This window comes from Rutidosis leptorrhynchoides, chromosome 4 (genome assembly GCF_046630445.1).
Source record: "Rutidosis leptorrhynchoides isolate AG116_Rl617_1_P2 chromosome 4, CSIRO_AGI_Rlap_v1, whole genome shotgun sequence".
Lineage (NCBI taxonomy): Eukaryota > Viridiplantae > Streptophyta > Magnoliopsida > Asterales > Asteraceae > Rutidosis > Rutidosis leptorrhynchoides.
This window is the reverse complement of record NC_092336.1, coordinates 96150275-96173561: the sequence shown is the minus strand read 5'-3', so window position 1 is coordinate 96173561 and position 23287 is coordinate 96150275. Positions and strand designations below refer to the sequence as shown.

The 23287-nt window shown below is 38.6% G+C and overlaps 1 protein-coding gene and 1 long non-coding RNA gene across 3 annotated transcripts; both read right to left on the bottom strand.

Moving 5' to 3' along the window:
* Positions 1-407: 407 nt before the first annotated feature.
* Positions 408-1249, bottom strand: LOC139841652 (protein ACTIVITY OF BC1 COMPLEX KINASE 8, chloroplastic-like). The gene is made up of 5 exons (XM_071831860.1): positions 1236-1249; positions 998-1098; positions 806-904; positions 586-665; positions 408-462 (listed from the first exon to the last, which is right to left on the bottom strand). The coding sequence occupies exons 2-5, from the start codon at positions 1001-1003 to the stop codon at positions 408-410; spliced, it is 240 nt and encodes a 79-aa protein (XP_071687961.1). The 5' UTR covers positions 1004-1098; positions 1236-1249.
* Positions 1250-1429: 180 nt separating this feature from the next.
* On the bottom strand, positions 1430-3653 carry LOC139841651 (uncharacterized). 2 transcript variants are annotated; one of them, XR_011757416.1, is made up of 3 exons: positions 3236-3653; positions 1677-2366; positions 1430-1541 (listed from the first exon to the last, which is right to left on the bottom strand). It is a non-coding gene; the product is annotated as an uncharacterized lncRNA (long non-coding RNA). The 2 variants fall into 2 exon arrangements; XR_011757415.1 differs by lacking the exon at positions 3236-3653 and having other exon boundaries at positions 1677-2389.
* Between the last annotated feature and the right edge of the window lie 19634 nt (positions 3654-23287).

The following is a 23287-nucleotide window of genomic DNA, read 5'->3' as shown; positions in this document are numbered from 1 at the left end:
ACAGTGTAAAATACGGACTATCTTTTTAGCAAAGCGCACGATCGCTTCCTTTTCTTTACAACATTTTTTTCACTTCTTTTTACATTCCGTTATTGTTTAAACGTCCAATTAACCGACCGCTAACCGATCAAAATCACCAATCGTTAACCGACCGAAACCATCCCGCAGCGAAGCGGGTTTATTTCCCTCGTTTAAATCACAAGACATGTACTTGTTGCGAGGTGTTTATTCGAAAAAGAGATCGAAGGTGATCAGTTTGATCCATATTTTAGAAGGATTTTAGCAAAGTTGGACTGGATAAGGCCCATGTGAACTGGGCTCGAAATAAATAAAGTCTTAAAATTTGATGTGTTAAAAATAGCAATTGGTTTTGTACAAAAAAAATCCATACTATTTTATTACGTTTTTTACATATAAATGTTAGAGATACCGACAGACCCCGTATTCGTTTCTGCCATTACCCTAATGGGAAGAGAAAAACAAAACAGGCATTGTTTTTTAGAGAGTAGTAAATAAATATAAGTATTATTTGTATAAGAAAATCTGGTAATGCTTTGTAGTGTTGTAAAACAATACTACACTTACTTTTTGCGATCAACACCTAATTGATCTAAAGCTTGTATCCTGCTAATCTTGATTTCTGGGACGTACTCCATCGTAAGAACCTATATAAATTACTATTATCAGAGAAACACCACCAACGTATCAAACCTCATACATTAACCCAACTACATGAATATTAAAAAGTTCATGAAAATCATGAACATAACACAAATGGAAAAACTGTACAGCATACACATTTTACCTGATACAAAACATTAGCACACTCATCATAGATAGCAACCCAATCCCTTTTTGCACCATCAGACTTTGGGTCAAGTTTCTGAAGATTTTCTGCTGTTACCTGAAAAAGATTAAACAAAATGATGATATAATAAATCAAATGCAACATCATTAATTCATTTTCATTAATAAGATTAACTAATAATCAACTAACCCTCATATTTTTAAGATCAATATCGAAAAGATCCTTGAGACCCGGTCTTTGAACTTTAATAACTAATTCTTGGCCCTTCAATCTTGCTCGATGTACTTGGCCTGCAATACATATTATACGTTATTACCCTGAAATTGGTTATCTATTGATTGTTACAGACACTTTGACAGACTAATCAATGCCACATCAGCAATAAGTTTATCGTTAACCATAACATAAAAAATGAAGTCTTGATTACCAAGATTGGCAGCAGCTATTCTGCTATTGGCTCGAAATCAAAATAATCAAATACTTAATTAACAGGGGCTCCAAGTTCTTCTTCGATAATGGAAACTGCAGTCTCTGATGGAAAAGGAGGAACTTGATCCTATGCATAGTTCATAGAGTTAGCTACATTTCAATTAAAATAACTAACTTTTTCAGATTCTTTAAAAAAAAAAAAAAAAACAACAGCAGCAGTTGCGGCAGCAGCTCCAGCACATATGCTCATCGTAGTCATCATGTTGTTGACATCTTCCTTTCCTTTGCTCCACTTCTGAAAAGTCTATTAAAAATAATTGAAAGCTATATTTATTCATGAAGACTGCTAAATAATTGTCCTTAATTCAACAACAAAAATTACTACACTTTACAAAATAGTTGGGGATAAGAAAACAATAACAAAACGTTGTTACTTTACCATGTTCTCATAATAAGAATCCATGAACACCTGAAGTATATCTTTGTTACCAATAACCTGAAATTTGAAAACCAAACCAAAAATGTTATACTCTGCTCAACTTTTAATAACTCTTAAGTGCACTGAAATGTAATTATTTATTTATGCCTATTCATAAAATGGGACAAAGTAGTTCGGTATATTGTGCGTAATCAACGTTCAGTTATTTGCAATAACTACTGTATGTATTTCGACGGCCATGTTGACTCACTTTGCAACTAAAAATTAATCATATAGATTTACAATAGCAATGAACAAAACGCTAGTTTAATTGAATACACACAATGGGCTACCAAATTAGTCAAATAAATAAAAAGGAATGCAAAAAGCCGTTGAATACAAAGTGCAAAAATATCACTTTCATCTACTATAGTACATTAATAACAATGGTTATCGTCTTTCTAATCAAAGCGAGGGTAAATTAGATACGTACCTGGTCATCAATCGTTAAGAGCAGTATTCATATATAATAACGATTCAGTAAATGAGTCTAATTAAAAGTATTACCAATGAAACATCACACATCAAATGGCACAATAGAGTTAAGAAAAACAGTAACTAAAAACAACTAACTGCTTCAAGTAGCCACAACAATTACTCCAATTCCACTTTCCAGTTTAAATCAAACAACTAATACTCCAATTCCCCTGTCTGAAAAACAAATAACACTACAAACCCTAATCATCATATATATATATATATATATATATATATATATATATATATATATATATATATATATATATATAGTGGTAGGATCAAGAGGGAAGTAACCATTCGGGGGGAAGCGGGGGGAAGCAAAAACTTTTTTTTTTTTGTTTTTTGAAAAAACTTTGTTCACGAACATTAAGATGAGATGAAAATATGAACATTTAGTAGAGACACTTTGTGATAAATATTTTTATTTTGGCGGGAAAACGCCCGAAGAAGTAATATATAACAATTATCGTGTTTTTCGAGCGTATTTTGAGGTTTTAGCTATTGGGGTTTAGATATTAGGGTTTATAGGGTTTAGATATTAGGGTTTAGAAATTTAGGGTTTAGGGTTTAGATTTAGGGTTAAGATTTAGGATTTAGATTGAGTTTTTACCACGAACGGTTTAGAGTTAAGGGTTTAGGGTTTAGGGTTTGGTGTTTTGGGTTTATGGAATAAACCCAAAACACCAAACCCTAAACCCTAAATCGGGCTAAATTTTACTTCACAAAACATGAAGAAAAAAAAAAACGTTCATATTCTTCACGAACAATATTATCTTGAATGTTATTTTTGTCGATCGTTTTCCCGCCTAAATAATAACATTCATCACGAAGTGTCTCTTCTAAATGTTCATATTTTTGTGTGATCTTGATGCCAGAAAAAAAAAATTTCAAAAAAAACGAAAAAAAAAAAAGTTTTGCTTCCCCCTTCACCCGATTGGTTACCTCAGCATTGATCCTGCCCCTCTATATATATATATATATATATATAATAATTACCGAAATAAAACCCTAAAAACATCAAATAGCGAATACGAACTTACCAACCATGGCATGAACCATTAACTGAAACAGTAAGAAGAAAAAAACGGAATAGAAATCCGACGGCCTAAACCCTTGGCAACAGACATCAACCGATACAGTAAGAAGGAAACCCTAATAAACCACTATCAGAGGTAACAGACCATCGACCAGCCCAAATCAACCATGCCAACGATCGATCCATTATGAAAGGTAACAGAGACAATCGACCTGCCAAAATCAACCATGCCAACCACCTATGAACAACAACACTGGACCTCGGGAATGATTTGAGAAAGATGACCTCAAACCCTAGAGGGTGTCTCCTTCAATGGCAGAAAAGAATGAAAGTATGGTTTTTTGGGGTATAGGGTTTCAGTAGGAGGGTTAAAGAGCCAGTACGGGAACGGGTCGGGTGATTTGTTTGTCATTGGGTTTTAACAGTGGTTGTGAGATGTTTGAGGCAATAAGAAAGTGACACTGAATACGCTTAAAAAAAAAAAAGGGAGAAAAAAAAAAGAAAAATACTACAATATGTAGCGCGTTAATAGTGATTTTGGGGTAGATGACCAATGGGAGAGTGACGCTATTTACCATAATTAATATATATATATATATATATATATATATATATATATATATATATATATATATATATATATATATATATAAATGAAATGGCAATTTAATACGAGATTTAAACAGAATAAAACCCATTTCATATAAATATATTCGAAATTATTAAAATAGCAGATGCATTAACTTCATTAAAAGACGTGTAATTACAAAAATAGAAAAATAATAACTAACAGAATCCAGTTTAAATCACAAAATACTCCATTGATCCTCCAATGGCTGCATATACAACTGCAATTTTCGGATACTAATCTAGAAACTTCATTGATTAACTTCATCAACTAAAACTTCGTGATGCATCAGATTGCTTCGGTTTTCCTGGTTCGTCCAATAATCGATTGATTTCATTGTACGAATATGGTCATCATCTGTTGTTGCATCTCGTGCGAAAACTGCATTTGCAGTTCTTCACATCTGTTCTTCAATATGCTTATGAACATGAATTATGAATTGAACAAATTAGATAAAAAAAACAATTGTAATCTGTTCCTTAAGCAACAATTTTACTTTTTTGTGAACAATCATCGACCAAAAACATCATCAAATTTGTAAGATCCTGTTTTCCAAGTTGTTTGGGACGCCGTCCAAAATGGTGGGACGCCGTCCCAGTGTGAAGGGCTGGACGCCGTCCAGTAATCCTGGACGCCGTCCAGATGAACTGGCGGGCCAGCTGTTTTATTTTAGATATTTAAATGGGTATTTTGGTAATTTCACATGGGGGACGACTTAAAGGTCCCAAGATCAGTTTGGTGAGCTTCATTACTCCATTTTCAACTACTCTTTCATTTCCACTTCAAGTTTAGAGAGAGAGAGGAGGTTTTTAGAGTGAGAAAGCTCAATCTAAGGAGGAAGAAGCTTGTTTCGGGTTAAAGCTCGAGTGTTAAAGTTGTTCATCTAATCCCTAGCTACGTTTTGATTGTTGTGGTAAGTCTTAACCTTGATTCCATTGTTTTAATTGTTTAAGGGTTAGGGTTTGAGTTAGAGATGAACATAAAACCCATTTGTTAGTGATTTGGGGATTTTTGGGTAAGTTTGGGTCATGAGTACTCAAAGATGACTAACCTAGGGTTTTGAAATGTTAAATTGTGTTTTGGGTCTTAAATGTTAGTAATTCACTAGCACACTAGGGTGTGTTAACCTTGAAATGGGTCAAATGTGTCTTTGGTGGCCTAAGTGGGTTAATAGGTGCGAAGTGAGATAACTTTATGTTGAAAAGTGTTTTAAGACCATAATTGAATCGTTAGTAAGGGTTTGACAAAATCCCGACCTAGTGTTAGAATGAATGGTGCAAATGGGTCACGTTTGCACTATGGGCCAAATGGCACTTGTAAGGCGTATGACCCTCGAGGTGGGCCTAGCTGTTAGATTACTATTTTGCCCTCAGGTTGTGTGGTGTTATTATATGCTTTTATTTTTAATTTAATATTTAATATTATTTAATGATGTGGATAGAACCAGTTTGTGACAAGGGTCACAGAACAGGTTTGTTTATTTAATTTGGACTCCGTTAGGGCAGTCAAATTAGGTACGAAAGATATTAGATAGCTGGTAAATACCCGTGTGTAATGGGGTGTGGTGTTTGGCTTAAATATATAAGCTGGGAGATAGCTTTTTCTTTCATTTTCTTGAATGTTCTAAATAATACCCCGTACCAAATTCTTTCTCCTTTGAAACCCTAATTATCAAAACTTGTTCTTGAGCTCAAATTGATCTTAGAATCGTGTTCTTTGTTGTCTACTGATTCTAACAAGGTAAGTAACATGTGTTTTTGTGTTCAATTCGATGTTAAATTCATAGTTTTGTGTGGGTTTTGTAAAAAGCTTGAATTTGTGTCAAAACTAGTGATTTAAGTGTTGTTGTGGGTTTTGAGTCTATAACAAGTAGTGAACAAGTTGTGGTCGATTTTTGGCGTTTAAAACGAGCTCTAGATCGAGATTTGAGGATTTCATCGTGAAGTTCGTAGCCTTTGTTCAGTTTCTGAGGAAGATGAATACAGTCGGCCGACTGTCGGTCGACAGTCGACCCCGACTGAGGGTTGAACCGACCGACTGGCGAGTGAACCGACCGACTGAGTTTGACTTTCGGCCGATTGTGTAAATACTTAATAAGTATACCGATTGAGAAAGTCAGTCGACCGGTTGTGTCAATAGTCGACCGACTGTCTACGTCAGTCGACCGATTGAGGAGACAGTCGACCGACTGTGTGTCCGGGGCAGAATATTTTACCTAAGTGTTGATTGTTAGCCGTTATGCTGCCAGTTTGTATATTGATGGAATATGTGTGTATGTATATATGTATATATATTGTGATTATAATATTGTTAGCATTTGGAATATGATTTGCTAACTTGTGAGTATTGTTTTCAGGTGATACAGACGAGGAAAAGACTCGGTGATATTAGACTACCGAGTGATGCCGGTATCGGTGAGTGGGACTAACTGGAGAACAGAGTATAGAGTAGCATGTTATATTATGATTTTCATGCTTGTTAGCTATACTTACTGATACAGTTAGTTAGTATGTTGTGATGAATGCATGTTGGTTGATGCTTGTCTGCTGGAGCCCAGTGCGTCCCTATTGTGTGGTGGCCTCGGTAGGAGAGATCAACCTGCGGGTTGGGTTCCTCATGTGGTGGCCTAGACAATCGTGGTGTGTATATATGTGAATGACGCGTCCGTCGCGTGTGGATTATATATATAAAACACGGTGGTGGAGGAACTTCTGGTAAGCCCCAGTCTGATCAGCTGGTGGTTAATGGTTTGGCCGAGCCGCCAGAGTCTCTGTAGACGGCACTTGGGTGATGTTTGTGTGTTAGACTATGTGACATGAGTAGTATGACGGTTCCTGTATACTATTGCCTATAGTTAGTTGCACTCACTTAGCTTCGTGCTAATCCCCCACATCTTCCCTGCAGGTTATGGATTTGTTGTATGATAGTTATCAAGGTGAAGATGGGATGCTGGAAGATATGTTTGATAAAGCCGGAAACTCTGATGTCGTGTCCTTTATATTTAAAGTTGTTTTAATGTTTAATATAACACCCGGTCATTTATATACTGACGAGTTTATTATTAATGGGATTTTATGTATACACATGTTTATATTATATATCTATAAATTCGTCTTCCGCTGTAATTTATAAAAAAAAAAAAAAAACAAATCTGGGGTGTTATATATGGCGAATAAGTTGGTTGACCAACTTGAATGTATGATTGATATATGTGCGTAATGTATTAGGTACTTTGCTTTGAAGAGTACGGAACTGTAATCATCACCGATGTGTTAAGGTGAGTGGAGTAATTATGCGTGTGCATATATAATGTATTTATTTGTGTAGTATGAATGTGGAATTGTTGCGGTGTTTAAGACACCACATTCTAAGTAACGAGTGGTATTGTAACACCCTGATTTTTTATATATATATATATATATATATATATATATATCACAGCGGAAGACTGAATTACATAAATACCCTTAGATAACATTTACAAACCATAGTTATCAATTTAGCTTAGTTAAAGTTATTACAATATTCCAAAACGTTGGTGTTACGTGAAAACATTATAAAACCAGAAAACATCAGAGTTAAGCACGTAGTCAAACATGTCTTCAACCCAACAGCAACACCTTTCCTAACCAGCAGTACCTAAACCTGCAAGGGGGAGAAATGTGGGGGGAATTAGCACACAGCTAAGTGAATGGATACTATCTAACAGACCAAGCATAAGCAACTGAACATGCAAGAGATCACAGATATGCTAACGTCCTGAACTAGCATATAATAACTGACAATATGAGGATCAGCGGCTTGTACGAGCACACGACGTAGTTGATCAAGCTACAGTCTACCGATAGTCCGCTTTACTGATTTCACTGCATAACCGTCCAGACGCAACAAATGCGTCCTTCTATGCTATACTGAACAATCAGTAACTCATGACCCGACCAGGCTACCACAGTCGACCTCACATCAACCCTACCTTGCAGCCTCGGTGGGTTCCCAACCTTGCCGCCTCGGTTGGTGTCCAACTAATAGTGTGCACATAAGATCACAGATAAATAGTCATGCAATTGTCCTAACTAGCATGGCAATATCTAACTACGCATGGTAATCGTAATGAACATAATCATAGTGATAAAGAGTCTGAAAAAGTAGCGTGTCAGCTACTTAATACTCTATCCGGAGATAGACCCACTCACCGATTACCTGCAACTGAAGGTTCTCAGAGGTCTAATCTTTCCGAGCCTTCACCTTTTTGTTTATCACCTGTGAATCATCACATAATATCTCAAGTTAGTATTATATCCAAGTATTAATACACAACTTTACATTCAACGGAAAATATTCACATAACAGGCAAGGTTTTCGAGCAACATGGGGTTCTCGAGCAAATTCGAGTTTTTCGAGCGAATTCGAGTTTTCGAACATATTCGAGTTTTTCGAGCAATCAAGTTTTTCGAGCAGAAGGTTCTCGAGCAACTTGAGTTTTTCGAGCAATAATATGTTTTCGAGCAAAAGGTTCTCGAGCACTGTTTTTGAGCGAGTCTCGAGCACTGTTTTCGAGCGAGTTTTTCGAGCAGCTTCTTCTTCACTATCAACTTCGCTGATTTGGTGATTTTAAGCCAAAAAAACTCGATTTCAAGGTTTATAGTCCAAATTCAAGCATAAAGAAACATACCAATCATACATAAACACTTTTCCCAACTATAAATATCAAAATCTAGCATTTACAATCAAGATTTGGGATTAATTCATCCCAAAATACTCACTTTATCATAAACTCAAGTTCTAACACACAATTCATCATTTTTAACAAGTTCTTGCTCAATTCACAGCATAATTAGATCATATAAACTATATAGCAACTATTTCTAACATCAATTAAACATAACAAACACAAATCATGAAGATTCAAGCTTAATTTCATCAAAAACCCATTTTACACCCAAAACCCAATTTCTATAAATTAAAGCACGAATTCAAGCAAGCTAACCTGGATAAATGCTTATAAGAATGATAAGATTCAAATCATAAAGCCTCTTAATTCAATTTGTGACTTGGATTCAATTAGGGTTTTGAGAGTGAAAGAGTTAGGTACGGGTCTTGTTCTTGCACAAATTGGGAAATGAATGGAAGTATCCAGATATTAGTTACTTAAGTGGGTTATAAACCCACACCCCATAACACACGGGTATTTATCAGTTATCTGATATCTTTCGTACTTAATTTGGCAATCCTAACGGAGTCCAAATTCAACAAACGAACCATTTCTGTGACCCTTGTCACAAACTGGTCTTAACCAACTAATCAATTAATAATAAACATATTATTAAAATAAAAGCATATTTTAACCACAAATATAAACCTAAGGGCAATTAAGTAATCTTACTTCTAACCCCGGTTTCAGTCTGTTACAAATCCACCCCCCTTAAAGAGATTCCGTCCTCAGAATCTGGTCTTGGTCAATCAGATGAGGGTAACGGGTCTTCATCAACTCTTCTGTCTCCCACGTCAAATTAGACCCTAAACTGTGCTTCCATTCTACCAGAATCATCGGGATTTCTTTCCTTCTTAACTTAGTAACCTTTCTGTCGACCACTCGGATAGGTTCCTCAACCAACTTGTTACTCAAATCAACTTTCAAATCTACTAGCGGTACGATTTGTGTCTCGTCATCGACTTTACACTTACGCAAATAACACACATTGAAGGTATTATGAATACCAGCTAACTCAGAAGGAAGATCTAACACAACTGTCTGGTCATTAATCCTCTGAATAATCTTGAACGGTCCAATAAATCTCGGAGCTAACTTTCCTCGCTTACCAAACCTGATAACACCCTTCCACGGCGAAACTTTCAAGTAAAGACGATCACCTACCTCAAAGTTTACCGGACGTCTACGTGGATCAGCATACATCTTATGTCTATCCCTGGCAGCTTTTAACTTTTCACGCGCGATAACAACTTTTTCGGCTATCATTTGAACAATCTCGGGACCAGCAAACTGTTTCTCTCCAGCTTCTAACCAACAAGTCGGAGTTCTGCAACGACGGCCGTACAACATTTCGTAAGGCGGCATCCCTATGCTCGAATGATAAGAATTATTATACGCGAATTCAACCAACAGCAAATGTGTATCCCACGAACCACCATATTCTAATACACATGCTCTCAACATATCCTCCAGCGTCTGTATCGTTCGTTCACTCTGGCCATCTGTCTGAGGATGATAAGCAGTACTCAGATTCACACGTGTACCCAGATTCTGTTGTAGACTATTCCAGAAGTTCGACACAAATCTAGAATCTCTGTCTAACACAATCGATAATGGCACACCATGCTGACTAATTATCTCTTTCACATATAAATCAGCAAGTTCGCTTAATGATGCTGTCTCACGAGTAGCTAGAAAATGAGCACTCTTGGTCAAACGATCAACTACTACCCAAATCATATCGTGTTTTCTCTGAGTTCTAGGTAATTTTGTCACAAAATCCATCGTGATATGCTCCCATTTCCACTCTGGAATCTTTAACTGACGCCATGAACCATACGGTTTCTGGTGTTCTGCCTTCACTTGCGCGCAAATATGACACTTTTCAACAAAACAAGCGATGTCTGATTTCATGGTCGGCCACCAATACATAGATTTAAGGTCATGATACATCTTATTACTGCCTGGATGTACTGTCAATCTAGATTTATGAGCTTCAGTTATGATCAAATCCCTCAAGTCTCCGAGGATAGGCACCCAATACGGTTATTTAAAGTCTTAAGTCCACGAGAATCATCAATTAGGTCAAATTTTCGTTTTGTCATAAGTTCAGATTTAATATGTTCATCCTCCAAAGCACAGGCTTGAACTGTTCGTAGTTGATCAATCATATCTGAAGTTATACTCAAACGCAGAAATTTCACATTCTCATCAGACTTTTTACAACTTAACGCATCTGCTACGACATTTGCTTTACCCGGATGGTACTTTATTTCACAATCATAGTCTTTGATAAGTTCTATCCACCGTCTCTGTCGCATATTCAATTCTTTCTGCGTGAAAATATGCTGAAGGCTCTTATGATCTGTACATATTACACACTTTGTACCATATAAGTAATGTCTCCAAAGCTTCAAGGCAAATACCACTGCAGCCATTTCTAAATCATGAACCGAATAGTTACATTCATGCGTCTTTAACTGACGAGAAGCGTACGCGATAACTTTATCTCTCTGCATTAGTACACATCCCAACCCGGCAAATGACGCATCACAATAAACTACAAAGTCATCTGAACCCTCTAGCAATGCTAACACTGGAGCCTGACACAACAACTGTTTCAGAGTCTGAAAAGCCTATTCCTGTTGATCTCCCCATCGGAAACTTACATCCTTTCTAGTCAATTTGGTCATCGGACCCGCTATTTTAGAAAAATCTTTTATAAATCGGCGATAATAACCCGCAAGACCCAAGAAACTCTTAACTTCTATCGGCGTCTTCGGCGAATTCCAACCCATTACCGCTTCTATTTTTGACGGATCCACTTTAATACCTGCCTCACAGATAACATGACCCAGAAATTGCACCTCTCGAAGCCAAAACTCACACTTCAAGAACTTAGCGTATAACTGCTCTTTCTTTAACAACTCTAACACTAATCGAAGATGTGTCGCATGATCAGCTTCTGTCTTTGAATATACCAATATATCATCGATAAACATAATAACAAACTAATCTAAATATGGTTTACAAACCCTGTTCATCAGATCCATGAAGACTGCTGGAGCATTCGTCAACCCGAATGGCATAACCAAGAACTTGTAATGCCCATATCTAGTTCTGAACGCTGTCTTCGGTATATCTGATTCTGCAGCCCGAACCAGATGATAACCGAATCTAAGATCTATTTTCGAGAAATACGATGCACCCTGCAACTGATCAAACAGATCATCGATTCTAGGCAGAGGATACTTGTTCTTAACTGTTCTCTTGTTCAATTCTCGATAATCTATACACATTCTCAGCGAACCATCTTTCTTCTTTTCAAACAACACTGGTGCACCCCACGGCAAAGAACTTGGTCTTATAAACCCTCTGTCTAACAGTTCTTGTATCTGAGACATCATCTCTCTGATTTTAGAAGGTGCTAACCTATAAGGAGCCTTAGCTACTGGAGTTGTTCCGGGAACTAACTCAATCTTATATTCTACTTCTCTTACCGGCGGCAACCCCTGTAATTCGTCAGGAAACACCTCAAGAAATTCCAAAACCACAGGAATATCAATAACAGATTTCTTCTCTATCTTAGCATCAATAACATAAGCCATAAAAGACTCACATCCCTTAGAAAGTGACTTCCTCGCCTTCATCATAGAAATCAATGGAAAACTGAACCCACTTCGTTCCCCTCGGGCCACAATACCATCGGTCAAACGGAAAGTCACAATCTTCTTATCACACTTAATGTGGGCCTTATGTAGGCTCATCCAGTTCATCCCTAATACTACATCAAAACTAGGGATAGGCAACACTAAACAGGACATAGCAAGCGGTCTACCATCAATTTCTATACTAGCTCCAGACACATACGTTGTGACTAGAACCGTCTTACCATCAGCTACCTCTACTCTAACAGGCTCAGGCAGCACAGTAGCAGGTAACCCTAATTTAGTACAGAAATCTATAGACATAAATGTCTTATTTGCACCCGAATCAAACAATATTCTAGCAGGTATTGAGTTGATCAAGAACATACCGGTTATGACGTCATCATTATTAGTAGCGGCCTCAACTGTCATCTGAAAGGCCCTGGCTTTCGCAGTCCGTGGGTTCTTTCTCTTATGTCCACTTGAGGCTGTGGAACCCCCGACAGATGCCGAACGCGCCCCTGACCCTACCCCGGAACTTGCGCCCTTTAACGCCTGACAACTTGCTTAACGATGACCCGGCTGATGACAACTCCAATAAACATTTTCTCTGAAGGAACACCCCTGAGATTCATGACCTACCATACCACATCTTAAACATCTTCTCGTTGCCTCAGAACACTGACCACTATGTGAAGACTTACAACCTTTACACCATTCTTTCTTTCCAGAACCTGAACCTGATCCACCTTGGTTACCCTTACCCTTTTGTCTAAACCCAAACGATTTCTTAGACTTTGAACTTGATTGACTGGTAGCCTGACTACCCTGTGGTACCACATTTCCCCAATTCATACCCATAGCTGCTCTTACATCACTTTCCACCATCTTTGCCATCACAAAAGCTTGAGACAATATCGGTGCTGACCTCACAAAGGTCCTATACTCTGGCAAGATCATGTTTACAAAGTGTTGAATTCGGGATTGTTCATCCGGCACCCATTGTTGCACAAATTTTAGCTTGTCCATGTATTTCTCAATCACCTCATCAATTGACATTTGCGGTGTCATCCGCATTTCTAGGAACTCCATCTTAATTCTATTCATGTCAAACACATTACAATACTGTTCACATACCTTCGCATAAAACTGTTCCCAAGTAATCATCTTAACTTGCTCTGGAGGGACACTAGCTATCACAGAATCCCACCACACCATTGCTCTATCTTTCAACAACCTGCTTGCATAAATCACCTTTAACTCAGGCTCACACTGACATGCATCAAACGCCTTTTCAACCTCCCGTAACTAATTGAGAGTCACGGCTGGGTCATTACTTCCTGAGAAAGGAGATGGTCCACAATCCCTGAACTGTTTAAAGGTACATCTTTTTGGTGGCTGATATTGTTGTTGGAAATGCTGTTGTGGGAATGGTTGTTGGTATGTAGGTGGCTGAACTTGGTTCATCATCATGGGATGTTGGTATTGGTAATAGTTCTGTGGTGGCATGATATGCTGAGGGAATTGGTTCTGTAAAGGGTATTGGTAGTGGTTCTGGTTTATCTGTGGTACGGCATGCGACTGTGCAGTGGCAAAATCTGGCGGTGTATCCTCATTACCCGACTGTCTAGCTAACTCAAGCTCATCAATCTTTTCCTGAGCTTCCTTAAACTTACTTTCAAGCTCATGTACATAATCAGCATCATATACTTCTACCTCATCCTCCATATCAGGAGCACTGAAGGTTCCGGGGTGGATCGGGTTTGTAGCATTCGCATCCCTGTTGTCTGCCATCTGTGCTACAAAACACTCGCACAAAAGATTAGTGGATAACTGTTAGCTTACTAAACACTAACATGCACAACATCCTAAATTCACTTAGCCCCACCCCACGGACATGTTTGACTTAATTCAGGGTTTAGGAACAAATACGCGCACGTACTTGCTGCTAAACCACGCTCTGATACCAACTTGTAACACCCTGATTTATATATATATATATATATATATATATATATATATATATATATATATATATATATATATATATATATATATATATATATATCACAGCGGAAGACTGAATTACATAAATACCCTTAGATAACATTTACAAACCATAGTTATCAATTTAGCTTAGTTAACGTTATTACAATATTCTAAAACGTTGGTGTTACGTGAAAACATTAGAAATCCAGAAAACATCAGAGTTAAGCACGTAGTCAAACATGTCTTCAACCCAACAGCAACACCTTTCCTAACCAGCAGTACCTAAACCTGCAAGGGGGAGAAATGTGGGGGGAATTAGCACACAGCTAAGTGAATGGATACTATCTAACAGACCAAGCATAAGCAACTGAACATGCAAGAGATCACAGATATGCTAACGTCCTGAACTAGCATATAATAACTGACAATATGAGGATCGGCGGCTTGTACGAGCACCCGACGTAGTTGATCAAGCTACAGTCTACTGATAGTCCGCTTTACTGATTTCACTGCATAACCGTCCAGACGCAACACATGCGTCCTTCTATGCTATACTGAACAATCAGTAACTCATGACCAGACCAGGCTACCACAGTCGACCTCACATCAACCCTACCTTGCCGCCTCAGTGGGTTCCCAACCTTGCCGCCTCAGTTGGTGTCCAACTAAGAGTGTGCACATAAGATCACAGATAAATAGTCATGCAATTGTCCTAACTAGCATGGCAATATCTAACTACGCATGGTAATCGTAATGAACATAATCATAGTGATAAAGAGTCTGAACAAGTAGCGTGTCAGCTACTTAATACTCTATCCGGAGATAGACCCACTCACCGATTACCCGCAACTGAAGGTTCTCAGAGGTCTAATCTTTCTGAGCCTTCACCTTTTTGTTTATCACCTGTGAATCATCACATAATATCTCAAGTTAGTATTATATCCAAGTATTAATACACAACTTTACATTCAACGGAAAATATTCACATAACAGGCAAGGTTTTTGAGCAACATGGGGTTCTCGAGCAAATTTGAGTTTTTCGAGCGAATTCTAGTTTTCAAACATATTCGAGTTTTTCGAGCAGAAGGTTCTCGAGCAACTCGAGTTTTTCGAGCAATCGAGTTTTTCGAGCAGAAGGTTCTCAAGCAACTCGAGTTTTTCGAGCAATAATATGTTTTCGAGCAAAAAGTTCTCGAGCACTGTTTTTGAGCGAGTCTCGAGCACTGTTTTCGAGCGAGTTTTTCGAGCAGCTTCTTCTTCACCATCAGCTTCGCTGATTTGGTGATTGTAAGCCAAAAAAACTCGATTTCAAGGTTTATAGTCCAAATTCAAGCATAAAGAAACATACCAATCATACATAAACACTTTTCCCAACTATAAACATCAAAATCTAGCATTTACAATCAAGATTTGGGATTAATTCATCACAAAATACTCATTTTATCATAAACTCAAGTTCTAACACACAATTCATCATTTTTAACAAGTTCTTGCTCAATTCACAGCATAATTAGATCATATAAACTATATAGCAACAATTTCTAACATCAATTAAACATAACAAACATAAATCATGAAGATTCAAGCTTAATTTCATCAAAAACCCATTTTACACCCAAAACCCAATTTCTATAAATTAAAGCACGAATTCAAGCAAGCTAACCTGGATAAATGCTTATAAGAATGATAAGATTCAGATCATAAAGCCTCTTAATTCAATTTGTGACTTGGATTCAATTAGGGTTTTGAGAGTGAAAGAGTTAGGTACGGGTCTTGTTCTTGCACAAATTGGGAAATGAATGGAAGTATCCAGATATTAGTTACTTAAGTGGGTTATAAACCCACACCCCATAACACACGAGTATTTATCAGTTATCTGATATCTTTCGTACTTAATTTGGCAATCCTAACGGAGTCCAAATTCAACAAACGAACCATTTCTGTGACCCTTGTCACAAACTGGTCTTAACCAACTAATCAATTAATAATAAACATATTATTAAAATAAAAGCATATTTTAACCACAAATATAAACCTAAGGGCAATTAAGTAATCTTACTTCTAACCCCGGTTTCAGTCTGTTACAGGTATTTTCGCGGTGTTTAAGTCACTACTCATTGGTTTGATTGACATGTAGCATTGTCGCGGTGTTTAAGACACCACATTGTCATGGGAGTGGAATTGCCGCGGTGTTCAAGGCACCACTCATTGTTGTGATTGACATGTGGAATCATCGCGGTGTTCAAGACGCCACATTTTCATGGGGGTGAGTTAGTCGCGGTGTTCAAGACATCATCCGGGGGATTAGTGATTACGCGGTGTTTAAGTAACACTAATGGATGTTATAAACTCCGACGGTCTTTTCCGAGTACCGTTCCCTAGTATGATTGGTTAACCATGGTTGTGTGAATTTTTGTATTAGCATATTTAATTGTGAACTATATGCTTTTGGAATCGCTAGCTTAGTATGATTGCGGATATTGGTATACGCATAATGTTTGCATAGTTGTCGAATTGCTAGCTCGTATGCGGTATTGTGTAAGTGATTGCAAGTAAGTAGGTTATATATGCATATGTATAATTATTGCATTCACTAAGCTTTAGCTTACCCTCTCGTTGTTTACCTTTTTAGGCTCCGGCGTGGACAAGGGCAAAGGTATTCGTTTGGAATAGTAGTGGCTCTCGGGGGTTTAGCTTTTTGGAAGTTCGGCCAAGATTAGGGTAGTTTAACCCCAAACAACATGCTCTAGTGTAGTTTGGAAATTAAACTAGAACGGTCGAAACTTGTAATTTTGAACGAAACTCGTAAAACGGCTGATGTGGGCCTGATGATGTAAAACTTGATTTTATTGTGGAAACCTCTTAGTTTAACTTATATTGACATGTTGTGAAAAAGTTTTCGTTTAAAAGTGTCGGGAAGCGGGTTTTCCGCCCACGTAAGTGGGACAACCAAATCAGTAAATGGCAGTTCATTTAGATGCCGTCCAGACCTTCTGGACGCTGTCCAAAGCTTCTTTGCTGGACGCCATCCAGAAGTCAGGACGCCGTCCAGATGTACTAGTCCAGAAAAAAAAATTGGGTCATATTTTTGGGCGTATCAAGGTTTGGGTCGTTACAAGTGGTATAAGAGCATGGTCTAAGGGATTTAGGCGACTTGAGATAGGTGCCTAGACTTAGACTTTATTGTGTATGCGCTTTATGCAGGACTTGTAGAAGACAGGTCAGACCGAGAATTGGTTAGTGCCTAGGTTTAGGTGAACTAACTATGCGCTAATTGTTTGGTGTTGTATTTGCAATCATCAAGCGAGATAGACGTTGTACTAGCAAGTTAACGCGACGTGCTCGCATAACAATGATTAGCTACCATTGTTATGGGTTCAAGTCGTGTCAAACAAGTGATGTACAACGATTGTTGAGCAAGATGGGGCGGTGAGATGAATATGTATATGTGTCATGTCTTTTCGTTCGTTGTTTAACCTAATTCTGTTTTATAGAATGAAGATGAGAAATGGACACGACACCAATGAAGGAGGTACGAGTGAGGATGTTGAGTTCACAGCCAAAGTTGAGGCCATCTTTAAACGTCAAAAAGCGGAGTTTCTCGAAGATGTTAAGAAGATGTTCCTAGATACGATCGACGAGTAACTAGTCAATGTGGTTAAGGAACAAGTTAAGCTTGTTCTACAAGAAGATAATGTGGGGAGACGAGACTTCTTTTATAAGAATTTCAAGGATTCTCAACCTCCTACCTTCGATGGTGAACAAGACCCTCTTAAGAGTGCCCGTTGGATCTCCGATATGGAGGGGGCTTTCCGTACTTGTGAATGTCCTCTCGATAAGAAGATGAGGTACGGGTGTAGTATGTTGAGGGGTGACGCCAAGTTGTGGTGGGACGCAAAGATCCAAGTTTATAATGAAGAACAATGCATGGAATTCACTTGGGATGAATTCAAGGAGGAATTTTTCGACGAATACCGAACTTCGGCCGATCTTACAAGGCTTAAGGACGAGTTACGTTCCTTGAGGCAAGGGTCGATGGATTTGAACACTCTCAAATCCGTCTTCTTGTCCAAGACCCAATTTTGCCTGGAGTATGTCGGGAATGATAAAATGTTGAAGGAAGGCTTCTATCGAATCTTGAATGATAGTTATCAAGAAAAGATTAGTGTAAACATCGTGAAAAGCTTCGATGAGTTGTTCAATATGGCCAAAGGTTTTGAGGCACTCGTGTTGAGAAAGAGTGGCTTTACTTTTGGCAAGAGGAAGTTCGAAGCTACAAGTCATTCGAACAAGAAGGGTAAGGGTGCAACTGAGAGTGTCGGTAGTGTGAAGAAAAATGTTCCCGGAGAGTTCTGTTATTCTTGTCACAATTGTGGACGAAAGGGGCATATGGCCCGTGATTGCACCAACCCACCTTCTACAACCAAACTCACTTGTTATAATTGTGGTAAAGAAGGGCACAAGAGGCCGGAGTGTCCCGATTTGAACACCGATCATGTTAAGAAGTTGGAGAAGGCGGCGGGTACGGCTCGGGGACGAAATTACTTAATGACCCATGATGAGGCCAACCAATCAAACGAAGTTGTCTCATGTACTTTCATGGTTAACTCTAATCCGGAAAGAATCCTATTTGATAGCGGTGCTAATTTATCATTTGTTTATCCAAGATTAGTGTCTAAGCTTGATAAACCGCTAGCTAAGTTAAGTCATCCGGTAGAAGTCAAAATAGCGGATGGTAAGACGGTGCTAGGGGTTGATGTGTGTAATGAATGTGATATTGTGTTTGGTTCCGAAACGTTTAAAATTGATCTTATCCCAATGACCTTGGGTGAATTTGATATTGTCGTTGGTATGGATTGGCTCGATCGTTATAGAGCCGATATTTCATGCCATGAGAAATCTATTCGTGTGAAGACCTCAAGTGGGGGAGAGTTAATTATTCATGGCGAGATACGGAGAAGACTTGTGCCATTATGCACTTATACACGGGCACGTCGCTTCCTTGTTAGTGGTGGCATGGCTTTCCTTGCTCATGTAGTTGATACTCGTGAAGAGCCACCATCCATTCGTGAAATTCCAGTGGTTAGTGAATTCGAAATCGTTTTTCCGGATGAATTACCGGGTGTTTCGGCAGAAAGACAAGTTTAATTTCGCATCGAGTTGGTTCCGGGTGCTACTCCCATTGCAAAAACTCCTTATCGTTTAGCACCAACGGAGATGCAAGAGTTGTTAAATCAAACCCAAGAGTTGCTTGAAAAGGGTTTTATTTGACCGAGTGCTTCACTATGGGGCGCTCTGATTTTATTCGTGAAGAAGAAGGATTGTAGTATGCGGATGTGTATTGATTATTGGGAGTTGAACAAAGTGACGATACAGAATCATTATCCATTGCCTCGGATTGACGATTTGTTTGACCAACTCCAAGGTGCAGCATATTTCTCTAAGATTGACCCACGATCCGGCTATCACCAAATGCGGGTCCGTGAGGAAGATATTGAGAAAATGGCTTTTCGAACGCGTTACGGGCATTATGAGTTTGTAGTTATGCCTTTCGGTCTTACGAATGCACCGGCGGCATTCATGGATCTTATGAACTGAGTGTGCCAACCTATGTTGGATAAGTCGGTGATAGTGTTCATTGACGACATACTTGTCTATTCGAAGAGTATGAAGGAACATGAACATCATTTGCGGAGTGTGTTGAAGATGTTGCGGAAGGAGAAGTTGTATGCAAAATTCTCCAAATGTGAATTTTGGCTAAGGGAAGTTCAATTCCTTGGCCATATAGTGAACAAAGATGGTATTCAAGTAGATCCGGGGAAGATTGAGACGGTGAAGAGTTGGGGACGACCGACTATGCCTACAGAAATCCGAAGTTTTCTCAGATTGGCCGGTTATTATCGTCGGTTTATCCAAGACTTTTCTAAAATCGCTTCTCCTTTGACAAAGTTAACGAGAAAGAACGCGAGATTTAATTGGGAAAACGAGCAAGAAATTGCTTTCTAATTGTTAAAAGAGAAGTTATGTCAAGCTCCGGTTTTAGTGTTGCCGGAAGGTGTAAAAGACATGTCGGTTTATTGTGATGCTTTTTTAAATGGGATCGGTTGTGTTCTAATGCAACGAGGTAAAGTCATCGCGTATGCCTCTCGAAAATTGAAGGAACACGAAACGAGATATCCGACTCATGATCTTGAGTTGGCAGCGGTGGTTCATGCATTGAAAATTTGGCGCCATTACTTGTATGGTGTCAAATGTACGATTTATTCGGATCATAAGAGTTTGAAACATCTTTTTGATCAACGAGATTTGAATTATCGTCAACGTAGATGGATGGATGTGGTGAAGGATTATGATTGTGAAATACTTTATCATCTGGGTAGGCGAATGTGGTCGCGGATGCGTTAAGTCGAAAGAGTCAATATCCAACGATACGAGTATGATCGTTACGCATGATTATTACTAACGATTTTCTTGTAAAGCTTGGCGAGACTCAAATTGAAGCTTTTGTTAACAATAAGCATGAGGAACGAATCATGGGAAAAACGGAGTCTATTACTTTAGGTCCGCATGGTTTGTTGTCTTTTCAAGGACGAGTGTGGGTGCCTAGAATGGGAGATTTCCGACGAGTGCTACTTGATGAAGCACATAAGTTAAAGTATTCCATTCATCCGGGCGCGACAAAAATGTATCTTGATTTGAGGAAAGAGTATTGGTGGCCGGGCATGAAACGTGATGTTGTTAAATATGTTGAACAATGCGTTACGTGTTTGCAAGTTAAAGCCGAACACCAAAAGCCGTATGGTACGTTACAACCTTTGGAAATCCCGAAATGGAAATGGGAGCACATTACCATGGATTTCATCACAAAGTTACCAAAGACGGCGAGAACCCAATTTGACTCGATTTGGGTAATAGTTGATCGATTGACAAAGAGTGCCTTGTTTCTTCCCATTCGGGAAGCGATATCATCGGAGACTTCGGCTAAGTTGTTTATCAAGGAAGTGATATCAAGGCATGGGGTTCCTATATCTATTATTTCGGATCGAGATACCCATTTCACATCTCGGTTTTGGGAGAAGTTTCATGAAGATATGGGTACACAATTGAAATTGAGCACGGCGTATCATCCTCAAACGAACGGCCAAACCGAACATACCAATCAAACTTTGGAGGATATGTTATAGGCGTGTATTAGTGATTTCGGTGGTAGTTGGGATGAGCACTTACCATTGGTGAAATTCTCGTACAATAATAGTTATCATACTAGTATCGGGATGCCACCCCACGAGATGCTTTATGAGCGTAGGTGTCGAACCCCGATTTGTTGGGGTGAAGTGGGTCAAAGAGAAATCGGGAGTACCGATTTGGTTTTAGAGATGAATAGCAAGATTGATATGATTCGGGCTCATTTGAAAAAGGCTCAAGATCGACAAAAAGCGTATGCCGACAAACGAAGTCGACTGATTGAGTTTCAAGAAGGTGACATGGTGATGCTTAAAGTTTTGCCGTGGAAAGGCGTTATTCAGTTTCGAAAACGAGGAAAGTTAGCTCCTCGGTTTATTGGGCCATTTAAAATTTTAGCTCGAGTTGGTGAAGTTGCGTACCATTTGGAGTTACTCGAAGAGCTTGCGGGGATCCATAATACATTTCATGTTTGTCATCTCCGTAAGTGTCTTGCGGATGACACGGCGTGGGTACCGTTGGACGAGATTTCCGTAAACAACAAATTAGAGTATGTTGAGGAACCAATGGCAATTCTTGATGACAAAGTTAAAATGTTGCGTAACAAAGAAGTGAGGACTTTTAAAGTCCAATGGCGTCGTAGTAAGGGTTCCGAGTTTACGTGGGAATTCGAAGAGTTTGTTTTGGTGTATCTTCCTGCTTGTCATGCGGCTTGGATCGCGAGGTCGCAATCCGGTTCAAGTGGGGGAGAGTTGTAAGATCCTGTTTTCCAAGTTGTTTGGGACGCCGTCCAAAATGGTGGGACGCCGTCCCAGTGTGAAGGGATGGACGCCGTCCAGATGAACTGGCGGGTCAGCTGTTTTGTTTTAGATATTTAAATGGGTATTTTGGTAATTTCACATGGGGGACGACTTAAAGGTCCCAAGATCAGTTTGGTGAGCTTCATTACTCCATTTTCAACTACTCTTTCATTTCCACTTCAAGTTAAGAGAGAGAGGAGGTTTTTAGAGTGAGAAAGCTCAATCTAAGGAGGAAGAAGCTTGTTTCGGGTTAAAGCTCGAGTGTTAAAGTTGTTCATCTAGTCCCTAGCTACGTTTTGTGAAAGGACCCGTCCTAATCCTCCTGGACGAAGTCATCAACATTTGGTCCCATTGCGATGATCGACTCCAAGTAATGTCCTTAAAATGAGCAAATGCACAGCGGAAAACTTAATTCGTACCTGAGAATAAACATGCTTAAAAGTGTCAACCAAAAGGTTGGTGAGTTCATAGGTTTATCATAACAATCATTTCAATATCTTAATAGACCACAAGATTTCATATTCATAAATATAATACACTCGCAAGTGTATGTAAAGCATTCTAAGTGGTTGAGCACTTGGTAACCATACTTAACTATTAATCAACGTTGCATATTCCCTTTATTATGAAATCTCACTACACTGTACCAAGTGTAGTCATAAAACGAAGTACTGTGCAACCGTTGAATACTGGTCGTCCAGTCTGGTTGGGGTTGTCAGGCCTGATAGATCTATCAACAGGATTCGCGTATACAATACCCATGTAAATAGTAGTTACTAAGCTACAGGGAAGTATGCCAGTGGTACAACTCAACGTAGAATGTATTTTTAAGTACTTGTGTCAATTTCGTAAATATTTATAAAAGCAGCGCATGTATTCTCAGCCCAAAAATATATATTGCAAAAGCAATTAAAAATGGAGCAAATGAAACTCACAATGATATATTTTGTAGTAAAAATACATATGACGGCGTTTAACAAGTATAGGGTTGGTCTCGGATTCATGAACCTATTTCAAGTATATATATTAACACCAAATAGTAATCGAACAAGTTTATATATATTATTATTAATAATATACTTGTTATATTATATGTTAC